Source organism: Heloderma suspectum, chromosome 5, assembly GCF_057233095.1.
Source record: "Heloderma suspectum isolate Gila_16-S chromosome 5, 16-S_ref, whole genome shotgun sequence".
NCBI classification, from domain to species: domain Eukaryota; kingdom Metazoa; phylum Chordata; class Lepidosauria; order Squamata; family Helodermatidae; genus Heloderma; species Heloderma suspectum.
In genome coordinates this window covers 19,441,545-19,468,092 of record NC_139462.1, presented here as the reverse complement: position 1 = coordinate 19,468,092, position 26,548 = coordinate 19,441,545, and the positions used below count along the sequence as shown (strand labels likewise).

Below are 26,548 nucleotides of genomic sequence, written 5' to 3'. Positions count from 1 at the left end.
AAATGTCTCCCTCTCCACTTTCTCCACATCATGCATAATTTTGTACACCTGTAACATATCCCCCCTTACTCACTCTCCCCCCACCAGCTAAACAATCCCAGCTGCTGTAACCTTTCATCATAGGGGAGTTGCTCCAGCCCCTTGACGATTTTGGTTGCCCTTTTTCCAATTCTGCAATATTTTTTTTTTAGGTGTGGTGACACAATATTCTAAGTGTGGTCGCACCCTAGATTTGTATAAGAGCAGTATGATATTGGCAGTTTTATTCTCAATTTCTTTCCTAATTATGCCTAACATGGAATTCACCTTTTTTCTTTTCTTTTTTTTACAGCAGCTGCATACTGGGTTGACATTTTCATCAAGCTGTCCACTTCATCAAGCTCAGACCCATCAGATTATACTTGAAATTGGGAATTTTTTTTGCCCCAATTCTAACAGCAAGTGTGTGCACAGGGAGGGTCCATTTTGAAATGGAACTGCAGAGGGCACGGAGGGTTGGCTTAACCCTTCCTTTCACTGCCACGATCCTGACAAAAAACAGTCCCACATGCTGCAATTAGTGACAGAAAACCAGCTCCCGTTGGTGTCAATGCTTAAGACAGGGCTGCACAAGATTGGGTTTACACTTGGCTGGATCATGGCCAATATAAGCAACCTTTAGTTCTGGCTCTAAATCAGAGAACAGTGCATGTGTTTAGCACTTTTGTTTTGCTTACATATCAAATGCATTTAATTTTTAAACATACATTTTTCTAAAAATAAATCATAATTAAAAAACCTAACCATGGTGTCATTTTAGTTCTTCCCCTTCTTGAATGAATTGCCTTCACCAGCTGAAAATAGATGGGTTGTATATTTTTTAAAAACAACACATTAAAAACCCTTCTCAAATAGTGTTTAAATCTTTAGGAAGCAAGAAGTACATGCTCATCGAGTTTATCCTCCTGAAGCCAGCTTTTTAAACAATCCACCTCTCCTCTACTGACTCTTGCCTTGGCAACTTGGTCGACACAGGCAGCCAACAACTCTATAGCAGGAGTGCAGAATCTCAGGCCCAGGGGCCAAATCCAGTCCAAATCTGGGCCTCCAGGGTTCCCCAGAAGACCACACTCCTCTCCCCAACTACCCATCATCTGGTGCCTTCCATTTTTTGTGCCTCCCCCTGCCCATTCTAAAAAGTTGACATGCCTCTCCTAAGGCTTCGTTATTGTAAGAACTTGAAGCTAAAATATGCTGGTATTTCTGGTATGTTTGGCACCATCCTCTCCGGCAATGTGGCCTCTGAGAGCACCTCAAAAACAGAATCTGGCCCTCAGGCTGAAAGAGGTTCCATCTCCCTGCCCTATAGCGACTCAAAAACATAGCTTGCGCAGATGCTGCTGCGTGGGGCAATGTGCTTGATTTTCACCATGTGAGGACAAAAGAAGGGCAGCATTAGCATGGCAAAAAACATCAGGTATGGCAGGGGACACGTTCACAAGAACAGCTTTCTATGTGGAGCAGCAGGAAGGCTGAACGTCTTTCAATCTGAGGGCCAAACCCAGTTCCATGTGCCGTCCCCCGATTGTGCTGATCAGCATTCGAGCCACTTCTCTTCCCATCCTTAATCTCTGCTCAAGAGCTGCTTTAGCTGAGGTTGCTCAACTGACACAAGCCCCACATGTGCTTTGATGCTGCACATCCAGGCTTGAGTGCAAAATATGACACGGGAAACAGCCCCACAGGCATGCTTTCAGCAAATCCAAGCGGAACTCCAGAGGATGCAGGAACCACCTGGAAGGCTACAACAGGCGACATGTCAAAATCTGCCCTCCCTCCTCCTGCTCCTTTTTTTCTCCCTGCAGAGGGGCTCAGGACCCAGGTGATAAGAACAGCTGGCAATTAAAAGAGAGAAAGTGGGACGCTGGCAAATGGGTGCCTGATGATGCAGTTGCTTGTGTGATTGTTGCTACTCTTTACACCAGCCTTCCTTCTTCAACCTGGTGCCCTCCAGGTATGTTGGGACTACAACTATGCTGGCTGGGGGATTCTGGGAGTTGTGGTCCAACACACCTAGAAGGCACCGGGTCGGAGAAGGCTGCTTTACACTTACTTCGTTCAAGACTCCGAAAGTTTCCTCTTCCTCCTAGAAAAAGCCTTACTGATAATGCCAGCTGCTGGAACCCGTTTCATCCTGATTTACGGTTGGTTCACATGGCCACCCAGCACACAGTAACTCCTGGGAAACCACTTGAAAACCTGAGCGTGCCAGCTTCCTGCCCGTGGTGCAGAGATTGCATGTCGCTGCCGCCAAGCATGGGATGAAGGGTTGTTGGGGTTTTTTTGCATGCCACCCCCAAGCTCTAGGCAGAGTCCCGAGGTTTGCATCTTGCAACACATTCTGCTCAGCTTTCGTTGCTCTAGGCAAGGCTCCCAAATCTCAGCTTGGCTTGCTAGTCAAACCTCTGTTTGTCCTCTCCTAGCAATTCCTCCAGCCCACTAGCAAACACAGAGCGATTGAGGGAGAGGCAAGAGTCTTGCCTTGCTTGCATGGAAGCTTGGAAGAGGAAAGGAAAAAGAGGGAGAAACACCTGCTGGTCCTTTCCTCATCCAAAGTGCAGAGCAAGAGAGAGCCTCTCACAGGCTGCCAGGAGTCCTTCTCACCAGAGCTGGGATGCAAAGCAGATGACAGGGCAAACCTTCAAATGCACTGTCGCTGTCACGTGATCAGGGGCATGCAATCGGCCTGGGGCTATCCAGCGTCATGAGAACAGGCAGATTTTGGAGCAGCTAACTGGCAAACCTGGTGCCTTCCTTGGAAGCGGTCATTTCTCAGGCAGCAGGCCTGCAAATGATTCACTCCTGACCCAGGCTGCCCTGTCAATTTGTGACAGTACCTCCTGAGCCGACCATGGTGACCAAGAGTAACAGAATCAGGGTTTGATTCCAGAGAGGGAGCCTAAGAACTGGCTACCACGACCAAGGTCAGCTGTGGGCAAAGGGCACTCACCGGTGAGAGGCATTCAGCAGGTCTACCATCTGAAGCCCCCTCTGAGTTAGAAGCGGCTGTCCAATTGATCAGACCTGAGTTCAGTGATAACTTTACCTTTCAGTATGCCAAATGTGACTTATTCTGGAATGCACTACCACAAGATGTAGTGATGGCCACCAATTTGGATGGCTTTAAAAGGGAATTGGACACATTCCTGGAGGAGATGGCTACATGCTACCTCCAATATCAGACGCTTTTAAGAAGGCCCTGAAGACATACTGCTTTAGTCTGGCCTTCCCCCAGTTGTGTTTTATTAGACTGGGTTAAAGCTGTAATTGTGCTGTAGGCTCTGTCTTACGCTGATGCTTGTTTTTTTGAACTTTTGCTGCTTTTATTATTGCATCTTTTTTTTGTTATGAATTTTACTATGTACATTTCAATGTTGTACGTGGCCTTGGGAGGGCCCCTGCCCTGAAAGCTGGCCTATACATATTTTAAATATATAAATAATTGTAGGGCTGAAGCTTGCTCCTAATTCTTCCTTCCTTTCCTAGAGCCTCCTGCCTGCCCCACCTCTCTGTAGCATCAGCCAATCACTGCCAGAGGCTACTTTACCACCAGCACAATTATGATGGGATTATTTGGTATTGCTCCCTCCTGTTAAAAAGGCAGTAAGCAGAGAAAAACAAAAAGGCAGAACAGGATAAGCATTTACCAGTCCCACATGCATGAAAAAGGCTAAAAAAGAGACTACTTTAGTGAAGAAAGAAAACAGCTTTACTCACAAGTATTCTTGCACATACAAATGCAGGCACACCATAAGGTTTCAAGAGAGTTTTTTCAGTCCATTTTGTATTCCTTTACAGAGGAAGGAGCGAGAGAGCAAGCCATGTGCTCCCAGCAATGGATGGAGGGAGGGAGGAGGAAGGAGGAACCACACTGTAGACTATAGAGATTCTAAGGCTAGCTATGCCCATGAATTAACTAACTAAATGCAACACTGCCCCCTTCCTGTAACTTGCAGGCAAGGTTGCAATATTCCCAACAAATTACTTAATATGCTAGAATACGGATGATAGCTGTGCTATAATAATTTCTGGTCCTTGAACATGTTGTAAAGAAAATGTGCCTGTCAGAACAGTACTATAACAACATGCATGAGGGGCATTAAAACGTAACAGCCATGCTGGATCAGACCAAGGGTCCATCTAATCCAGCATTCTGTTCGTGCAATGGCAAACCAGCTCCCCATGGGAAACCCATAAACAGGTCATAAGTGCAACAGCACCCTCCCACCCATGTTCCCCAGCAACTGGTGTACATAGGAATACTGGGTAGGGCCATGGCTCAGTGGGAGAGCACCTGCTTTGCAATGATGGGGGTCAGTGGATCCCTGATGGCAACTTATTCCAGAGGTGTGGGGCCACTGAAGAAAATGCCCAGAAAAGAAGGCAACAGATCAGACAAATCAGCAAAGTGGTCTAGGACTGGAGGATGGAAAGGCCCAGAGGAACGAGGGGAAGAGGAGAAGGACAGAAAGAGGTCCATGTATAGCTCAGTATTGTCAACACTGACTGGCAGCAGTGAATCTCCAGGGTTTCAGACAGGAGTCTTTCCCAGGCCTACCTGCAGATGCCAGTGATTGAACCCGGGACCTCCTGCATGCCAAGCAGGTGCTCTACCCCTGAGCCACAGCCCTGCCCATAGGAAGGACCGGTTAACTGCAGGGCTGAAGAGGGCTTCACATATTGATTCAGACTGACTAGTCAAGTGTCTTGCTAGGGACTTCTGGTTAGAATGATAAATGTGAAAAATGATACTGTGGATACCTCTTTGTATAATCAAGCCCTCAAAAGCAAAACCACTTCACAGTTAACTCTTCAAACCTGGGCACAAAACAGCACGACCGTGCTTAAACTGCACGATACGCACGAGGTGCCGCTAACTAGGAATGACACACATGCACTTAAGGGGCCAGATTTTCCAGCAATAACCCACAAGCAGCAATTGTGAAAGGACTGGGCCCACTCTGCTTCTCTCATTGCAGGGAAAATAGATTGAAAGTTAAGGCGCCATTTACAATTGACGGTGCTGCATGTGAATCTGCCATTTAAATTCAGGTACCTTTTGTAGATGAAATAAAAAAGTAAAATATGGATTGTCCTTCTGTGACAATGCACAAGAACCCCTATTATCTGGATGTTGGTGAAGCTCCTGGTCATCTGAATTCACATACAGGCTCATGGCAAACTAACTGTAAACAAATTAACGTCTCATTATCTGAACTTTCTGAGTTCAGATAATAAATGATGATTCTGACATGGTTTGCACTGCATACTCTCCTATCAATACATAAGAGTCTAAATTTAAACCTATGCCAAAATGAAAATTGAAATCTGAGTTATTTCCCCCTCCCCTCTCCTTTAGTTTTGAGTAACTTGGGTTCTATACCTGACAGACTGAAGATACATGGGATAGCAACCTTGATGAAGCAAGTCAGTGCCCAGGAAGAACCCTATATACCTTGCCCTGAGTTCCAACATAGAAGAAAGGCAGGATATAAATGTAAAAAACAAATACAATAAATTCACTACAAACTAGATACCCTTTATTAATTTTGCAAAAACATCCAAATATACAGCTCTGCTTCTCAATGTTTTAATTAAATGTGGGGTGGAGACATTATGATAGGACATATCAGTAATATGATGTTAAGTAAAGATTGGAATGCTTAAGTAGGAAGTCAAGAAATCACCAGTATAACAGGCAAGCATGGCCTTGCTGTACAAAATGAAGCAGGAAAAAGGCTAATAGAGTTTTGCCAAGAGAACACACTGATCATAGCAAACACTCTTTTCCAACAGCACAAGAGGCGACTCTACACATGGACATCAGCAGATGGTCAATATCAAAATCAGATTGATTATGTACTTTGCAGCCAAAGATGGAGAAGCTCTATACAGTCAGTAAAAACAAGATCTGGAGCTGACTGTGGCTCAGATCATGAGCTGCTTCTTGCAAAATTTCGTCTTAAATTGAAGAATGTAGGGAAAACCACTAAACCATTCAGGTATGACCTAAATCATATCCCTTATGAATATACAGTAGAGGCGACGAATAGATTTCAGGGATTAGACCTGATAGACAGAGTGCCTGAGGAACTATGGATGTAGGTCCATAACATTGTTCAGGAGGCAGCAACTCAATCCACCCCAAAGAAAAAGAAATGCAAGAAAGCCAAGTGGCTGTCTGAGGAGGCTTTACAAGTAGCTGAGGAAAGAAGGGAAGCGAAAAGCAAGGGAGAAAGGGGAAGATATACCCAACTGAATGCAGATTTCCAGAGAAGAGCAAGGAGAGACAAGAAGGCCTTCTTAAATGAACAATGCAAAGAAATCGAAGAAAACAACACAATGGGAAAGACTAGAGATCTCTTCAAGAAAATCGGAGATCTCAAGGGAAAGTTTTGTGCAAAGACGGGCATGATAAAGGATGAAGAAGGCAGGGACTAACAGAAGTGGATGAGATTAAGAAGAGGTGGAAAGAATACACAGAAGAACTATACAGGAAAGATCTGAATGTCCCTGATAGCCATGATAGTGCGGTCACTGAACTTGAGCCAGACATCCTCGAGAGTGAAGTCAAGTGGGCCTTAGGAAGCATTACTAACAACAAAGCTAGCGGAGATGACAGTCTTCCAGCTGAGCTATTTAAAATCTTAAAAGATGACGCTGTTAAAGTGCTGCATTCAATATGCCAACAAATCTGGAACACTCAACAATGGCCACAAGACTGGAAAAGGTCAGTTTACATTCCAATTCCAAAGAAGGGCAATGCCAAAGAGTGCTCAAACTACCGTACAATTGCGCTCATTTCACATGCCAGCAAGGTGATGCTCAAAATCCTACAAGCTAGGCTTCAGCAGTATGTGAACTGAGAACTACCGGAAGTACAAGCTGGGTTTCGAAGAGGCAGAGGAACTAGAGATCAAATTGCCAACATTTGCTGGATCATGAAGAAAGCAAGAGAATTCCAGAAAAACGTCTATTTCTGCTTCATTGACTACGCTAAAGCCTTTGATTGTGTGGATCACAACAAACTGTGACAAATTCTTAAAGAGATGGGAGTACCAGACCACCTTACCTGTCTCCTGAGAAACCTGTACGAGGGACACGAAGCAACAGTAAGAACCGGACATGGAACAACCGACTGGTTCAAAATTGGGAAAGGAGTACGACAAGGCTGTATATTGTTGCCCTGTTTATTTAATTTATATGCAGAGTACATCATGAGAAATGCCGGGTTGGATGAATCACAGGTCGGAACTAAGATTGCCGGGAGAATTATCAACAACCTCTGATACGCAGACGATACCACCCTAATGGCAGAAAGCAAAGAGGATTTAAAGAGCCTCTTGTTGAGGGTGAAAGAGGAGAGTGCAAAAGCTGGTTTGAAACTCAGCATTAAAAAAATGAAGATCATGGCATCTGGCCCCATCACTTCCTGGCATATAGAAGGGGAAGAAATGGAAGCAGTGACAGATTTTATTTTCTTGGCTCCAAGATCACTGCAGATGGTGACTGTAGCCATGAAATTAAAAGACGCTTGCTCCTGGGGAGGAAAGCTATGGCAAACCTAGACAGCATAGTAAGAAGCAGAGACATCACCTTGCCGACAAAGGTTCGTATAATCAAAGCTATGGTTTTCCCAGTAGTAATGTATGGCTGTGAGAGCTGGACTCTAAGGAAGGCTGAATGCCAAAGAATCGATGCTTTCCAACTGTGGTGCTGGAGAAGACTCTTACGAGTCCCCTGGACTGCAAGGAGGTCAAATCAGTCCATCCTAAAGGAAATCAACCTTGAGTGCTCATTGGAAGGACAGATACTGAAGCTGAAGCTCAAATATTTTGGCCACCTAATGCGAGGAGAAAATTCCATGGAAAAGACCCTGATGCTGGGAAAGATTGAAGGCAAAAGGAGAAGGGGACGGCGGAGGATGAGATGGCTAGATAGCATCACTGATGCAATGGATATGGACTTGAGCACACTCCAGGAGAGAGCGCAGGACAGGAAGGCCATGGTCCATGGGGTCACGAAGAGTCGGACACGACTGAACGACTGAACAACAACAACAACAAAAGATTAAGGAGGTCTTGAAACATGTATCTATATCTATATAGAGAGAGGAGGGGAATATTCTGTTTGAAAGTTCATTTTGAGAAGTGATTATTATTTATGCTTATGCCGTGCTTTATAATTTTAAAGTTTTCCTACTGTAAAAAACAAACAAAATATCTCGATCAAGAGCCAAAACTCCTTTCAGCTTCTTCTACCTTGGTATCCTTCTAGGATGCCTATCTGGGCTGAGCTTAGGAGGGACACGGTTACAGTGGCTCTGGTCCCTTCTGGAGGGACAGACTTGGAACATGGTGCTCATAGCTGTTGGCCTTTGGGATGCTTTAATGTTCCATCTTGTCCCCCATTCTTTTTAACATCTACATGAAATTAAACCAGGGGTTTGGACTAAAGCATTTTCAGTATATGGATGAAATATAGCTCTCCCTCTTTTTTCCAGCTGCTAGTTCCAGGGAGGCTGTGGAAATCCTGGAAAGGTGTCTCAGGGGGGTTTGGGATGGATGAGGGCAAATAAGTTGAAACCTAGAATGGAAGCATTGTGGGTTGGAAAATCTGCTGTTATGGATGGAGGCTGCAAATAGGTGTAGGAAATGGTTTTCTCTCTTTCTGCCATTATCTTCATGCACTCCCTCTGGTGGAAAATTAAACTTCTCCAGGCTAGGAAGAGGACAGATTTCCACAAGAGGGAGTGCATGAGGACATTTAATGGTGAAAAGAGAAAACCATTTCCTACATTTATTTGACAAAATAAGGGTATAGCACAAGTGACTAATTCAGGAACAAGAATACAAGATAAACTGATATTCAGATGATGATGTACTCTATGTCACAAATTATAGTTGTGGAGCTATATTAATATATACACTGACGTTGGAGAGCATAAGGTAAACATCGGTAAGACAGAAGTGATGGGGATAAATTTGGAAAAAGATCTCCCCTTGGATAATCAGCTAATCCAGTCAACCTAAATGAACATCTATTGGACATCTGGAAATTTGTAGTATCAATTCAGACTGCAAGAATTTGCTTAGTAACAACTATTCTCCACTACTAAAAGAACAACAACAACAACAACAACGAAAAGACATTCTGTTCATATGAAGTAACCTTAATTTTTCTTTTTGGGGGAGAAAAATGAATACATGTACATGGTTAGAAACTGTTCTAAAAGTTCACTTCATATTCCAAAGTGTTCCAAGCAGTCTATCTGACAAAGTACTGGCTGAATGGCCAAAGATGGTACTGAATAACAAACCAAACGAAATAAATATAAGTGGTAACATATAATTTAAAATAAAATATCATTTGATCACTGAGAAAGAGGGAGAGCTAAATTGTACGAAAGAAAATGTTGGCAATAAATCCGTTCGAAAAGTGCAAGAAAGTAGTAAATTGCCACGATGAGACTGGTAGCACATCTTACATATGTCTGTTCAGAAGCAAGTTCCACTAAATTTATTGGGGCTTACTCCTTGGTAAGTGAGTGTAGGATTACAGCCTTCCTACGGTTAAAGAAATGTAAAAGAAGGAGGTTTTGTGAGAAAGATAGTTTATGTTGTGAGAATGACCGCCCTTCTGGAAACATGGGATAAACAAACAAAAAGAAGAAGCAGACAGCTCCCATGTCATATTTTGGTATCATTTTAAATGATGGGCTCTTTAATTTAAATCATCAACTTAGGCATTTTGAAACATAGAGAATACTTGGATGCTTTATAGATACTTTTAGTAAAGAACATGCCTTTATGCCCCATGATGAAAGAGTTAGGGGAATAAGACTGTCAGTTTTCATTATCTTCAATCAGTTTTTTTTTCTTGTTTAGTCAAAAAAGAAGATACAATATCAAGACAGTAGCTTTGAGAAATGTTGGCAACAATCTACATATTTTGGTACCATCTTACAAGAAGCAGCATAAATCCTACATAGTAAAATGGGATAGAGATACATAATATCATGAATACTAGATACAGGGTGAAATCCTATACAGACTTACCCAGGAGTAAGCCCACTGAACTCGATGGCGCTTACTTCTAAGTAGACATGCACAGGGTTGCTCTGACAAGCAATTTTTACATATTAACAACACAATCCTATACACGTCTGCTCAGAAGAAAGTACCACTAAATTCAATGGGATTTACTCCTGGGTAAATGTGTAAAGGATGTACCGTAACGGTTTGACACTTTTCATGGGTCTGAATTTAAGAGAAAAATGGTTCAAGCTGGCTATGCAATGGCATCTTATGCCATGGAAGTTGCCCAAAATATATACAAACAATAACGGAAAGCGTTCCTCTGAACTTAAAAGTGATTTTATCCACCGGTGGTAGGTTTGTGATAGAGCAAAAGACTTCTAAAAATAGTGAAGGAAACAATGGAAGGAAATAATGAGTGTTCATTTATCTTTAGACCATTTGATATTTTTGTTAACTCTGTAAAATGGGTTTTCCCTTCACGACTGCAAGGCGGCTCTTTTACTTTACACCCTAAGAGCAGCGAGATGAAGGGTGCTTCCAGACAAGGCTTTTCCAGCGCCATCACCCTGTCTAGGCATTTATGGGAGTCCAGATGTCATTGTCTTCTGCTTGTGACCCTCCTGTATTTTCTCACAGCTTCTTCCATCTTTTCCCTTAATGCACAAAATGTGTTAAGGAGAAAAAGACTGAACAGCTGCATAATGCCTTCTGATGGCTAAGGCTAGGAGCCCTCGCTCTGGAAGAACCCCAACAGTCATGCAAGACATGAGCGTTGTTCTTTTTTTCTTCTTTTACAAAACGTCTCTACAGAGGGGGCAGTCTAAAACAGATGACTGGCAAAGGGAAGAGGAGTTTCTTAAGGCTTTCCCCTCTTACAACTTTTCTGCTAAAAACCACTTCCCAGCTGATTCTCCACCAATGGGGAGGAAAGATACTCTGGAGGTTAAAAAGCAGCTTGAACGGTATTTTTAGCAAAAACAACAACACCCCATTGGGGAACGTTAAACAGCACCCCTGCCCCCCGCACTGCCCCGGCCACCCCATGCTGATCTTCTGCTATAGGTTGCTGCCACCACTGCTGCATTTTGTAAAAAGAAAAAAACTGTCAGCAACGAACTGCAAATGACTGAGCATTATGTGTTATTTGGGCCTGACCTTTGCAAAATGTTGGGAAGTAAGAACTGTACTGAGTAAAACTGAAAGGTTTCAAAAATTATGGGATTTACTCACCTTAGTTACGGTCACATAGTGTACCAAACATCACCATTGCAATAGCAACCTATAAGCTACGGGTTCAGAGCCGGCATACATCCCTTGGCTGCTTCCAGTGAGGCCCACAGAGCTGTAGGGACTTTGCCCAGAGTTTCCCTTAACAGCACTAGTGCTAGACAGGGAAAAGCCTTGCCTAGGGGTGAGGGAAACAGTGTGTGTGCAGGGGGAAGAGAGAGTGTGTGTATGTGGGGGGATGTGAATGCACATGTCAGTGTATGTGCATGTCTGAGTGTGTGACAATGTCAATGGGTGTGTACATTTGCAGTCCCTGGCATCCAGCAAACACCCGATGTGGTCCTCAAGGCCAAAAAGGTTCTGCACCCCTGCTGTAATGGATAACTGGAGTCTAATTATTTGTGTTATAGCAACAGAATGGCATACTGTTAGGCAAGAACATCTCAATCTGATTCCATAATCCCCCCTGTATCTTAATATTCATGTTTTTATGTATACTTACTGAATACGTTCTAATTTTTCTTCACATGTTGAATGCAGTATTTAATTCCGTGTCGTAACTTGCATGTAACACGGAAGAGGGAGAAAAAATCAGCTTGCTACTGAGATGCTAGACATGCAGTCCCTGCTTAACACTTTTTGAGTAGGTTGCTTGTTGCCTTTATGAAAACAGGTGCACCCAGCTTCTGCACAGGATTACTAAACTATTACATAAGGAAATGCCTTAGGGAATCTGGGGAGAGTTAAGATGTTTCTCTAGATATACATTATGTTTAATGAAACCAAAGCCCACTGCTATCATCATGGGAAAGAAACTCAAGGCTTGCATTTCTCATTCAAACATAACGAAAAGATGACATTTCCATTTTGTGAGGCCTACAGCACAGTGTTACGGGGAGATGGGGATCGTTCAATGGTAGAACACTGGTATCTCCAGTTAAAAGGGTCTCTGGGGGGCAGGTGAAAAATGAATCTCCTGAAGACTTCAGAGAGCCATTTCCATCAGAAAAACAAGTACTTGGCTAGTATGACTATGGTCCAGTAGTGTCTAAGACAGCTTCATATGTTCAAGTGATGGCTTACATTCTTGTGTCTACCTTGGCCCTCGGCCAATCCAGTGCATACTCAATAGAAGTGGATAGTATGGACCTCTGACACACAGACAGACATGTTGTTTGAGGGAAATCATAAATATTGAAGGAAAAATTTCTACCTTGGGGTCCACATTAATGATCTTCCTGTCAGACTTATTCTTGAAGAGTAAGCCGCAGACGTTTTCTGCAATCACATGATAATTTGGACTTGAATTCAAGCAGCAGATGTTCCTATCCCAGTTGTAGAAACTGTGAAAACAAAGCATAAGCAGCGCAAAGCATCCGTTTCTGATGTAGTGTGCAGACATTGGACTGAGGCCAACATGGCAATCACTGCATGGCCACTGCTAAAAGCGCTTGTTCGTGTTTTTTTCCAGGTGGGTTTTGGCAGTTTAGTAGTGGGGGAACGGAGGCAAAAGCAGTCCCAGGCCTTTTTTCCAGAGCAGGATCAATGGTGTAGCACCACAGTAATTGATGGATACTTTTATACTCCTTGCTCTGCAGAACCTCAGGCCTGGGGTCCAAATCTGGTCCTCCTTGAGTCCCAATCCAGACCTCCAGGATCCTCTAGATGGCCACACCCACTCCCCCCCCACCCGCCCAATCATTTGGTGGTTTTCCAGCTTGGGGCATTTTTTCCCCCTTCTAAAAGGCTGATCTGCCTTTCCTAGGCTTCAGTACTGCTTGTAAGAGCTAAAGCTAAAATATGCTATTTTGGACCCCAGCCTCCAGTAGAGCTTCTCCAAAATGGAATTTGACCCTCGGGCTGAAAGAAGCTCAACACTCCTGCTCCAGCAAGTGAATGCAGTGATTACAAAACGTTCAAGTTTTACTACTGTTGGCGACAAATTAGCATATAGGATGTGAGAGGAGGAGGAAAATAACCAAACAAAGGCTGGATACATCTTTCCTTTTCTTTGATGGGGTTCTTACTTTACTCTAGCAGTTTAAATGGTAATATGTCTTTGAAAAATTGTTTGTACTTATAATTAAAAGCTAAATGTTGCATCTCAGTTGGCTGGGGACCTTTTGTTAAAGCTCAGTGTGTTTGACAAGTTGAAACTGGCAGCCAGAAGTAAGCACCACTGAGTTCAACGGAGCAGAGTCCCAGGTAATTCTGCGTAGGATTGCAGTTGTGTTAATTGTAATAAATAGGATGTTCAGCTATGTACTGCTGTTCTGCGTGTCTCTGTGTGTGTTTGTATACACACCGTCATGATAAGCTCCTGCACTTCAAAATGTACTGCTACACCACTGGGGCTTTTTCTAGCAGCACCTTCCTCCTCACTGGGGAAGGTTTAATTTTTTAAAAATTTTCCTGCTCCTGTGAGCAGCAGCCAATGCAAGTGACAGGGAGGTGAACTTTCAGTAGGATGGTGTCATGGCACATGTTTCACATTTCTAAACAGAGAGAAGGAAGAGGACATGAGACCGCTGCTTTCAGCACCAGCCACATCTTGGTGATAAAATGTAGTTCCAGCAGTGAACTTGGTCATGTGCAAGCCCAACCATCTCACTCAGGGATGTTGAACCTCTTTCAGCCCAAGGCTTGATCTCAATCTTGAGCAGCTCTCGGAGGCTGCATTCTTGGAGGGGGGGGGGGCAAAGGCAAAAGGAATGGGACCAAAATACCAAAACCACCAGCATATTTTAGCTTTAAGCTCTTATTGACAATAACTGGGCCTTAGGAGAGTCACTTCACTTCAACCTTTTGGAATGGGGGGGGGGAGAAACTGCACAAAAGCCAGGAAACCATCAAACAATCAGTGGCCTGGGGGGGGGGGAGCCAGGGGAAGAGGGTGGAGCCAGGGGAAGGGGTCGGGGCATCAGGACCTCCCAGAGGGCTGGATTGGGGCTCAAAGCAGGCTGGATTTATCCCCTGGACTTGAGGCTCTGCACCCCTGATCGAGCCATTACATTACAATACTCTTAATTTTCTCTAGGATTACACATAAGCCTCTTCTTGTATAACATTTTTTCTCAGTGAGTGTCCTTTTAAAAAGATTTCCATGAAGGAACAGAAGTGGAAAATATTCATTGTTCGGGAAAGATCCACAGGCAGCAGCCACCAGGAATCCAAGTATCTTGCTTCTCATCAAAAATCTACATGATTACTTTTGATGTAATGCTTTTCATCTGGATATTTCCACAGGAATCATTTCAAAGCGTTACTGTGGAGAAAAATGGTATCATGTCAGGACCAGCCCTCTGAAAGCTGGCAGAATGAAAAAGACATATTTGCATTATCGGTGTAAGTTCATTTAGCTATTGTGACTTCCCTCCGAGAAACCCAGGGGAAAAATGAATTCTGTGAATGGGGTGACTGGACTGTCTCAGTCCTGATACAAGCCTACTCTTTCCAGGACATCTTGCAGGAAAGCCATGACAGTCAGAATAGCTGTTGCTTGCCACCTCTGAGCCTTCCAGTCACTGGATGGCCTGCTGTGATTTCATGGGTTGTTTGCAAACAGTCTAACTACTGAATCATGGGCAAGAGACTGTCACTAAACAGTGCTGCTCCGGAGAGGGAAATGGAACGTCAGCTTGGTTGGGAGGCATGCTTCACAGAGGGCCTAGAAAGAGGGGAGGTGGGGAAGAGAACAGGAGGTATGTACAGAGGCTGAGGGCTCAGGAGCTGAGAAGGAGATCAGAAGGGCTGAAAGTAGGAAGTGGGCTGAAAAGCAGGGGAATGGGGAAGGCAAGAAATGGGGAAGGCAAGAGCATGAGGGAGAGAGAGATGGGAAGGCGTGGCACTGAAATACATAGGCTAAGTAAAAAGAGGTGTTGTGTGGGAGGGACCTCAATAGGACAGCCCTCTTCAAGCTGGTTCCCTCCAGATGTTTTTGATTTCAGCCTCTATCAGCCCCAGCCAACATGGCCAATGCACAGGAATGCTGGGAGTTGTAGTTCAAAGCATCCGGAGGGGACCAGCATGGGAAGCCTGGCCTAGGGATATGGGAAAACTCTTGGTCTCGATCTCTCTCTCTCTCTCTGTATGCACACACACACACACACACACACACAGATGAGCTCAATTTCTTGAACTAGCAAGCCACATTTTGGGTTGCAGGTATCTAGTACTGTATTATCTGTTTATCTAGCGTTGCTGCCTCTTTCACTCACCAGAATGCAGCTCAACTAATGGACAGATTGTGTAACTGAAGATGCTCTGGGAAGAAAAAACCACTATCAAGAAAAGTTTCCCACCTCTTATTCTGAAAGAGGAAAGTTCTCCGGTGAAGGATTTCCCCCTGTTCATTAAAAATAAATTAGATGTGTGGCGAAACAGCCATTAATCAGCTGCAGAATAATCACTTCCTTCGTTTTGCCAAGTTTTATAGCCACGTGCAATGAACTGGAACAGCAGCCCCATTCCATCCTCTGTCCCGGAGGGTTTTGCGCCCCAGGCACAGGTACGTTGCCAGTGAATTGGAACCTCCTTTGCAAGTCCGTTCTTGCCACGATAAACAAGACTGTGTATAACCATTACATGGTCGACTTTGGTTTTTCACCAGATGCTCATTTGGCACACGGCGCAAGCTAGCAGAGGCATCTCTGCAATCCATTTTCTAACAGGCACGAGATTCTCTCTCCCTCTGATAGCTGCCTTCCTTTCAAGCGAATGGATGCCACCATGCAGGCATCTATGGTGCCTATCTCGTGTGGGGGTGGGCAGTGCCCCCCCCGGAACTGTATTGGGATTGGTGGATTTTAACGTGTGCTATTAAAGCGCAGGAGCCTCAGGCTCCTCTTGCCACATTCTTCCCATGAGACGCACCCTCAATAGCTACAGGGATGAAATGCGGGCAGAAAGGGCTCAGCTCCCTCTGCCCCTGAAGCCTTCTCAAGGGCTCCAAGTCCACCCCTGCATTCCTCAATCTCTGGTGGGTGAGAGTCACTTTCATGTTACATTGTTAGGAACAGGCTTGAAACACCTTGGGTGTCATGATGCTGCCTCCCTCTTTCCCTATAACTCACCCCACGTGCCGTCACTCATATGTTGCCTGTGGCAATGCAGAGAGCAACTGTAGCCACTCCTGTACTCCGCTAAGAGAGGAGGCTCAACTAGAATGAAGGGAGGTCCTGAGAAGGGGTGGTTGGCCGGGTCTAGAGTGGACATTCATGACCTCCCTTTCAGTACCCACCAGGCTCAGTGTGTCCGTGATCTGCCAGTCCTGCTTTGCCTCTATTTGCTTTTTCTCCTAAGTATTCCACTTCCTTATAACTTCACCCACTATCATCATTCTTCCTAGCTGCTGCTGCTAAAGGCAGGGCATAATTTCTTCCAAGCTCTAGTGCCTGTTGATTTCCTCGGCCGTGTCACAGGTGAACCCCTAAAAAGTGCAGTGTCCAAAGCCTTAGGGAGATCTCACGGTTTGAGCTCTGCATCTTTGACTTTGGAGGTGTCTCAGTGCATCAACCTACAGTGGGTTTCACACAAGCTACTCATTGCCCTAGAGCAGCCTTCTCCAACCCACTGTTCTCTACAGGTTTTGGACTGCAACTCCCATCAGCCCCAATCAGCATGGCCAATGGTCAAGAATGATGTGCGGTGTGCTCCAAAACATCTGGAGGGCACTAGGGTTGGGAATGGCTGCTCCAGAATGTGAGCATGGCTCCATCTCCCAAATTCTTAGCCAGGTTAGAGCTGGCCAGTGGGAGACAACATTGCATTCTTCCCTCTGTTTTCCCAAACAACGGACTGCTTATTAAGCACGACAACAGCCTTGACAATTTCCCTTAAAAATAAAAGCAGCATTCCTCCTGCAGCTGGCCACTGGGCACTGTTCAATGCTGCATATTCCACATACCTGAGTGCCTTGTTGAAGAGTATTAAATAAGTTTAAAACATTTGGAAATGTATTACAATAATAATAAGAGGAAATCTTTGCAGCAAATTTTAAAACACTTTTGGCATTCTTCACTGTGTATTTGATAGCATTTTTCACTCACACAGGATGATTTAAAGCATTTAAATCATTTAAAGGCATCTCTAATTCTATTAATCAAAATTAGATTTAGTTGTATTAGGGCCATAGTGATTCTTAGGTTGCAGATGGTGCTACAGCAAGGGTTGTTATTCATTCCAAAGGGTGAGTCAAATTGTACTGAACTACAAAAACATACAGGCTGAAAAACTAACAGAAGAAAGGAGCACATGAAATTGCCTTATAGTGGCCTGGTTCGCACATAACGCTAAGCCATGGTGTGGCTTGTTGAAATCTGGTTCGTCACTGTGTCTGAACCCATCCCTGCAAACAAACTAGAGCTGTGCACTTATGACCTCTCCAAATGCTCCAGCTTATTTGTGGGAAGAGAAATTGGGGGAAGGATTTGACTAAATTTCTCCAAGGGGAGCAGAAATTCCCCAACAGTTTCTCACAGAGAGGGCTTGCCATTGGCAGGGGTTGCGGCAGAGCTTTTTTCTTTTTTCCTAAGAGTTTTTGGTTTCTTGCACTGCCACTGAAAGTGGCAACAGCATCAGCTGTGTTGAGGCGGCTGAAGTTGTGAAGCTTCACAACTTCAAACCTTAGAAGATCATGCCTGAATTAGAAAAAAAACATTGTGCAGAAGCCCTGATTCTGAGAGGATAACGCCTTAATTTTTAAAAAAAAATCCGGAGTGGGGGATAGGAGGGGGTAAAACTTAGTCTCATTTGAAGGGATAGAACAACCCCCTGCTCAATGCAGGAAGCCTGATTCCCAGGCGGTCACCCATCCAACTACTGACCGGGGCCGACCCTGCTTAGCATCCGAGATCAGACAAGCGCGTGCAGGAAAACAGCAGGAAAACAGCACAGCACTTGAGTGTGAACCGAGCTTGCACATTTGATGAAGCACTGCAACGGGTAAATGGGTGAGTGTGAATAATTACCTTTTAATGCGAGAGCGTTTAACCCGACGGGACACCGAATTCATTGCTATGGCGGGCACAATGTAGATCGGCCCCTCCTCCTCTCCATTTTATCCTCACAACAACAACCCTGTGAGGTAGGTTGGGCTGAGAGTCTTCGACCGGCCCAAAGTCACCCAGTGAGCTTCGATGGCCAAGTGGGGACTAGAACCCGGATCTTCCAACTCCCAGTCCAACACTCTAGCCACTACACTACACTGACTTGTCCTGAAAGAAGGCCTAAAAATATCTTAACTAAAAATGACCAATCAGTGTCATCATTTACCAGGGCAGATTGACAATTGTCCAGAATGGTGAATATGTAAATTGCTTTGCTGACATTTCCTTGAGCATATTTATGATCTCTGGAAAGTAATTTCAGTGATACTAATGACTTTATTTGACCCATTCAATAATGCTAATGAAGAATCAGTACAAAAAACATCTCTATGCCTGAATGCAAATTTTGGCTGGAAAGAACTAATCAGGTATTTCCTCTGTGCTGAAATGATACAATTATCAGAGCACTTAGTTGTATCTTCAATCTTATCTGGTGTCTGAGAAAGGCACCATATTGTTACACTCACCTGGATTCTTCAAGCACTGAGAGGTTTCAGAGGTGAAGCTCTTCCCTGGGTTTGGTTTCGTTTGGAATGAGGTTACTGGATCCTTATGGCATTTTATAATGTTTGTGTTACAAATATACAAGTTGAACATATGTGGAAGTGCTGATGGATGTCCCAAATTTAACTACTCCCACATTAGGTTTCTAAGGGAACAGCCAGCATCCTAAGGTGCTTCCAGAGCCAACTCCACCCTCCCTCTCAATCTCAGTCTGCCTTTCTCCAAAACTGTGTATCTCCTCACACACACACGCCTTGATGATATCATCTCCAGCCATAGAATGAGGAAGGTGTTAGAAAAAAAGACAGTCGCTGGCCATCAATTAGTCACTGTGGGCCATCTAGTGATAGCGAACAGCCCACAAAATTCCCTTTGTCTCTTTAACAAAGGGAAGATACTGGGGCACTTTGCCAGGACTTTTAACAAGTCCAAGGTTCTGACCAGGTATGCCTCAGGCAATCTACACTCGTAGGACACCTATTCACAGAAATTTTTGAGTCAAAAACCACTGAACTGGGAGGGATCCCGAGAGGTCATTGAGACCAACCACCCAATCCCCTAACAATATAGTAGGAGGAACAGGCGCTCTTACCATTGGCCCTTACTGCTGTTCATTTCATCATCATCATCATTATCATCGTCATCATCTCCTCATTATCTGACCATCACAGTAACAGTAGTGGAATAATTAAGGGAAAAGAGACCCAACAAAGAACCAGAAAAAGGGTGCAATGCTTATTCACATGAGCTGGTAGGCATGCAATCCTGCTGCTTCCAGCACCAGGTTCAGGCACTTACTCGCAAGTAGTTCTGCTCCCAGGTAAACACGCAATCATGGTTTGTTTGTTTGTTTAAGTAATGGTTTGAACCAGCTCTTGAATGGGAGACTGATTAATGAACGTAACGGCTTTGCCAATTTATTCCTAATTGTCAAATTAGTAAAATAGTATACTCAAAACACCCCAAACTACCTGCTGTTAAAATCGTTTGTTATGCAGCCCTTTAGCAATATAACTCTATAGTGAATAGCACAAAAACTACAAATTAGGAATGTTCTTGGTATACTCCTGGGTAGTTTAGAGACATGGTGAGCCAGCTTGGCCTAGTGGATTGTTTGTTGGGTTTGGAATGAGCAGATCTGGGTTCAAATCCCAACTCAACCATGAAGTTCCCTGGGCTGGGGAGAATAAAATGGGCTAATACCATGGGTACCCCGCCCCCCCGAATTCCTTTGAAGGAGGTTGGGATACAGATGTAATATATGAATGCAAAGAAATTGGGTGATATCTGTGGCTTCAAACAGCAGAACATTAAGGTGGAGGCTGCAAGTGACTTGCCCCCTGGTGCATTGTGTCATTTAAATTCTGTTTGCTTTTCTGTCTCTCTCCATCTCTTTCACCAGGCCAGGAATGGTGCCTTTGCGCCAGTCCTCCAATTTTCCCTCCCCACCCACACAAATATATCCAGATAAAACTGTTCCCTATAGCAGATTGGGAATTCAGTCAAAAGCTAATTACAAACAATGATGGCTCAACAGCTTTTTTCACTTTGTGGTTCCACAAGTTTGTGATGTCAGTCATCCGGCTTGGCTTTCCGCCTCTCGTAATTGAAACTACAGCCTTTCCACAAACGAGTGGTGAAAGAAAAGGGTGGTGACAGCAGACAGGAGGGTTGGTGACGAGGCTGAGAAACATAAATCAGACCCATCAGGCATGTGATTTCTGACTACTATATAATTATTTTCCTGGCACCTTTCATGGCTGTGCCAAATAGGACATAAAGGGGCAATACACTTGAGGGGAGATTCATCCCATCAATTTTTCAGGGCGGATTTTGCTCCATACTCTGGTGGGATACAGTAACACAGCATACATTCAGGATAATGCGTGGCCCTGGGATTCAGAAGAGCATGCTACTTATGAGTTTCAGTATTCATCTATACACATTGCTTTCAGTATTAATCTGAAACCAATATGTAGACTTGCAAACCGGGAGTTTCAGTATTCGTCTATACACATTGAGTACACTATGGTCAACCATAGCGAAACCCTCCTGTGAGGGAAGTTTGGAGGATGGCAACAAGGGAGAGAGCCTTTGCAGTGGTCGCCCCCCCTGCCAGTGGAACACTCTCCCCAGTGAGGTCCACCTGGTGCCAACATTGTCATCTTTTTGGTGCCAGATTAAGACTTTCCTCTACACCCAGGCATTTGACAGCATATGATGGGGTGTTCTAAGTTTTTATCAGGTCCTGGTAGTTTTATTGTCCTTTTTTAAAAAAAAAATTTTTTAAACTGTTTTAATTTTTTGAGTGTTTAAGGTTTTATATTACATTTGATCATGCTGTGAACTGCCCAGAGAACGTTGGCTATTAGATAGTATAGAAATGTAACGAATAAATGAATATATCTTGTTGAAATAATTGCAGCTGCCAAAGGTTTACAGTGGTGTATATACAGGAGTGGGGAACCTGTAACCCTCCAGACGTTGTTGGAATACAACCCCCATCAGCCCTAGCCAGCATGGCCAATGGTTTTGCTGCCTTCCATACTTAGTAAGGGAGTAATGACAAAGCAACTTTCAGAAGAATGCTCCCTCACTGGGAAGGATTCAGAGGAGAGCCAGAAGGATGGGTGAAAGATTTAGGAGGCCATTTTTATGAGGGAAGGCCTCAGCATGGAGAAAAGAGCAGCAAGAGGGGATAGGGGACACTGCCAGAGTTTCAAATATTAGAAAATGAGTTTAACAGTCAATAAACACTCACCTGATAAAATAGGGGTGGGCAACTTTTGGCCCTCCAGATGTTGCTGGACTGCAATTTCCATGATGCCTCACCACTGTCTATGCTGGCTTTGGCTGATCGGAGTTGCAGTCCAACAACATCTGGAGGGCCACAAGTTGCCCACCCCTTCTACATAACCAGAATCAATGGGTTGAATTATCAAAAGAAGATATAGGTTATATATATTGGGAAAGGAAGCCACATTTTGGCCAGGATCCAAAAGACAGACATGCAGTGGAGCTTTCCAGGGGGGTTTCTCGATGACAACGGAAGGAGATGGAAGGAGAAGCCAATCGTGGCTTACCCAGATTTTTAAAGGAGCCAGTTTTGGTCCGGGCAGGGGCCCACAAGCAAGTGTATCACACTGATAAAAGCACTTCACAGAACATGCTTCCAGATAGGGTAGGAGGGTTGGAGTGAATGTCATCTGACTGGCAGGGGCTGTTCAACCAATAAGAGAGCCCCCCTTCAGGCTCCCCCCCTTTCTCATTTGATAAAATCCTTGAGGTTTCCTCCCCTGTCTTTAGGGAATTAGTGCTTTAAAATGTGCTATTTCAATTGGGGGGGGAGGTCTCTGTAAATTCTGATGTGCGCATTCAGGGAACAAGCCTCATTGCCCACAATGGGAGTTACTTCTGAGTAGACACTATTTGGGTTATGCTGGGAAACACAGGGACAGGAAACACCCCTTGCCCAGGGTCACAGTGAAAGGCACACCCCTGGGCAGGGCTAGCATATGCGAGGTAAATGCGGGGGTTGGAGCACACAGGAACTATACCGCTGAGAACCCGACCTGAGGAAAAGAACCAGACTTTAAGCAGTCTCAGGAAATCACTTTTTCCCCTGATAAGCTATGGGGTGGCTGCTGGATGGCCACGACGTCATCTATCCCTAATGACCTCCAAACGCAGCCAGCTCGGAGTAAATTGCTCATGGAGACACCATGAATTTACAGAATTTGGCTCCCATTCCCCCAAAGCTGCTTCTGAATGTTGCGGGGGGGGGGGGCAATGTCTCCAGCACAGCATCTAACACAGTGCAGGGGGATGCAACACAGCGGCAATCTCTGTCATACGTCCTTGACTTCCACTACTGGAGAGGGCTGAAAAACATCAACTCAGGTAAGTTGTCCTAGACATTATGCGCTGGGGTTGGCTAGTTAAACACATGCTTGCTGTTTTCAGCAGCCACACCTTTAGTATAATATAGAATTCCAGCCTTAGGGCACCTCTGAGATGTAATTTAAGGTTGGCTAAAAGCCTGTGAGTACGATGAGCCTTAAGGACTATTGCCCTCCCCTCCTCTTCCCGGAAACACTTCACTCTTGCAGTATCCTCCTCAGACTCTGACATCTCTGCTTGCTCCATTTCCACTGGCTGATCCACAGTGATGTCACAGTGGGCTCTGCAGGTAGAGGAGTCATAGCATTTGCGACTGCCATCGGATAAGACACTCTGACATCCTACAGCCATCAGGCGGCTTTCGGCCAGGCAACAGAGAGAGAGAAAGAGAGAGAGTTGGGAGTTGGAATTCTAAACCCTTGAGAAATGTTGTTAAATAAAGCTGCATTAATATCGCTTAGGTATTGTGGGCTTTTGAATGATCCATGGCTGGTGCAGATCAGTTGGGTGGTTTTGTAGCCTTTTGTTGGAAATAAACAGACAACGTATTTGCTAGTTCTGGTATGTAATATCAAGCATGATTAAGACTGCATGACCTTCCATTCCCTTACACAAAAAGCTGTTTTTAAAACTGTATTTACATTCTTAGTTTTAATGCTTATTTTGCTATTAGCCAAATGTGCTTACACCAAAGGGATTCTTGGACTGATCTGCCTTTTCCTTTGTGGTTTCAGAAACCCTTACATTAACATGCCTTTGCTTTACTTGCCATCTACTAAGTCAACATCCTACATGACAGATTTTCATCAGTCAAGTCGTGTGTCACATCATAACCCTCTTACATCAGTTCTCCATTAGTTTTTAATAACCCAAGGAAATGCACAGTGATGGACAAATCCTGCCACAGCGCCAGCAAAGTGAGGATTCACAGACACACGCTGCTGCCAGGCGTGTCCTCTTCTGGAGAACCCCACCATGTTAACAGAGGGGTAAGATGAATGGCAGTATCCTCGTACTAAAATGATGGGAGGTGTCCAGTGGGCTGCTGTACAGAGATTGGCTTTCGGCCCTGAATTTATTTAACATCTTAAGTGGCATGCTGGAGCAGCTCTCAGATCAAAGGGTTTTGTACAGCTCCTGTCGGAATTGCTCCTCTTTGATCTTACCCACTTTCCCCACTGCATCCTGATATCCCTGAAGCCACACAGCGGTGCTCCTCCCTCTACCTATTTGGTTCTGCACTCACCCCCAAACCCAGAAGAAACAGAGGGAGGGGGCATGGTTTTCAGTGAGAAGCACATCAAACTTCTTTTGATATCGTCTGGAGTCGTACGTATCCTCAGCGCATTCGAAAATCGCAGACTAAGGTTTGTGTATACAGTGCAATTTGTCCTGAGGTTGTTCCTGTACCAGGAGGAAACTGCTCTGTTTACCTCTAGGTAACCAAGAGCCTCCTCCCAAGCAGTGGCTAAAGATGGAGGTAAACAAGAATTTAACTGCAGCTGGCCTTGAGCGTAACAGGGGGACAGGTGGCTACTGTCTATTGTACACACGGCTGAGACTGTAAAATTATTCCATGCACAAACCCACTGGCTCAGATTGGTTTATCACAGAGATGGGCAAGCTGCTAAAACCAGTATCAAGGGAAGTCAATAAACAAACAAACAAACAAACAAACAGGGACACCACAGCTGAGAGGGTTCTCTTTCATGTCTCCACATAACGTACAGCTCCCAGTGGTGAGACACAGAGGAGGTGTATACCGGCAGAGGTGTTCCCTCAAATATCAAGATCCCAAGCCATTTAGGGGTTTAAACTTCATTACTAATGCAGCTATCCTTTGGCATTCACACTTTTGTGATGCAGTTCTCCTATCAAAAATATGTGTACAAAAATGTGGTGAAAGTGTTCACACAAATGAATATTTTCATGAAAATAATGTACAAAAATGCATTATGTTAGGGACATTTTCTTGCCAAGAATATGTATAGTAGGCAAAAATGCATATATTAGGAGAAATGTGCACAAAAATGCATACACATTTTCATGTAGACTTACATAAAAATCACAAATGGATGCAGAAGCAGGATGGAACAAAACTTAACATCTGCCCTGGATGGGGTTGCACTCCCACTGAAGGAGCAACCCCAGAGCTTGGAATTACTCATAGATTCATCTTTATCACTGGAGGCTCAAGTAGACTCAGGGCACACCCCTACGGCTGCCAGATAGTGGATAGACAGCCATAGGATTATTCGGTTCCCAGAAAACCACCTCCCTGCCCCTGCTGCCTTATAAGAGGTATGGTTCATCCTGGCTCTGTGCTCGCAAGAGCAGCACAGAGTGGGGGACAAGGGGGCGTTCCTGGGGGGTGGGCAGGGGTGGGGACAGCGAAAGCGTCATTACGACGCTTCCTATGCGCTGTCCAGCATCCCCCCCCCCCGACCTGCTCTGGCTAGATGGCCTGCTGCTAATGCAGGGCGGCTGAAGCGTGGAGAAGATCTCCTCCATGCTCTGCCTACATTGGATAGTCATTCACCTCTGAGTTTGGAGGAGGCCAACAATCCCCATAGGACTGCGCCCTCCATGGCTCAATGTGCTTTTGGCCAGTGTCACCTGGCCCACCAGCTACAACTGTTCCTAGACAGAGATAGTTTTGGCCACAGTAGGTCATCCACCGGTCACTTCCCATCTAGATGACTGCAAAACGCCCTACGTGGGTCGCCTCATGAGGATGACATGGAAGCTGCAACTAGTGCAGAATGCGGCAGTTAGATTGCTATCAGTACAACGTATAGAAACCATATAACACTGGTGTTAAAGGAACTGCACTGGCTGCCAATATACTTCCAGTCCAAGTTCAAGGCATTATAGCTGCAGAACAAATAGTCTTAAATAACTTAAGCAAATGAGCCAAGCCATATGCTAACATGGGTGACGTAATCCCCTACTAGCACCTCGGAGGCAGTAATCCAGCTGGTGAAAAATGTCTTCCCCACTCCAAACATAGTAACCCATGTTTGTGAGTGTGAATCAAAATCCAGCCATTGAGTCTCCCCAAGAGATGTTTTTATAGAGGAAAAAGTGCACCCAGCCAAACATCTTGCCTCCAGCTGTGCCATTCTCTGATATCCATAAGAAAAAGAAAACTTAAGAACCAAAATGTAAAATTAGATGATGGTGATTATTTTTATGGCGCCTAAAGAATAAGCATTGCAAATGGCTGTCTGTGGTGTGTGTGTGTGAGAGAGAGAAAGAGAGAGGGTGACTGAAACACCACATTAAGAATAATCTAATACCCGTCACATCTGAGTCATAAAGACCCTGGAGAGAAAAAATGGTGGGGGGGGGAGAGAAGCTGGGAGCAGAGAAGTGAAAATAAAAAGACTGGTGTGATAGTTGGACAGAAGCTTTGCAGAAGTGGAAGGGGTTTAGAGGTGTCTTGATGAATAAGTAGGTAGAGGCTGATGCATAAAGGGAAAACTATTCAGTAGACAGTGACCTGGTTTGCATGATCAATTTGAGCCACAGTGGCTTGCGCCATGTGTTGGGGGCCCACAGGCATCTGTTCGATAACCCAACCACTGCTTGTAGGTTCTTGTGTGGTCTCAACCTGGCGATGGTGGGTTGTTGGCATGGCTAACCACCCACAACCCTAAAACTGCTCATGGTGTGTGGGTGGTTTATTAACCACACCAACAACCCACCCTTGCCAGGTCCAGACGACATGAG

At 44.6% G+C, this 26,548-nt stretch overlaps 1 protein-coding gene across 1 annotated transcript in view; it reads right to left on the bottom strand.

Moving 5' to 3' along the window:
• Positions 1-26,548, bottom strand: part of CFAP299 (cilia and flagella associated protein 299) — a 404,131-nt gene that overhangs the window by 4,608 nt on the left and 372,975 nt on the right. Inside the window, exon 5 of the mRNA XM_084855448.1 lies at positions 12,520-12,649. Within this exon, the coding sequence (XP_084711574.1) occupies positions 12,520-12,649 (130 nt within the window). The remainder of the gene's footprint in view (positions 1-12,519; positions 12,650-26,548) is intronic.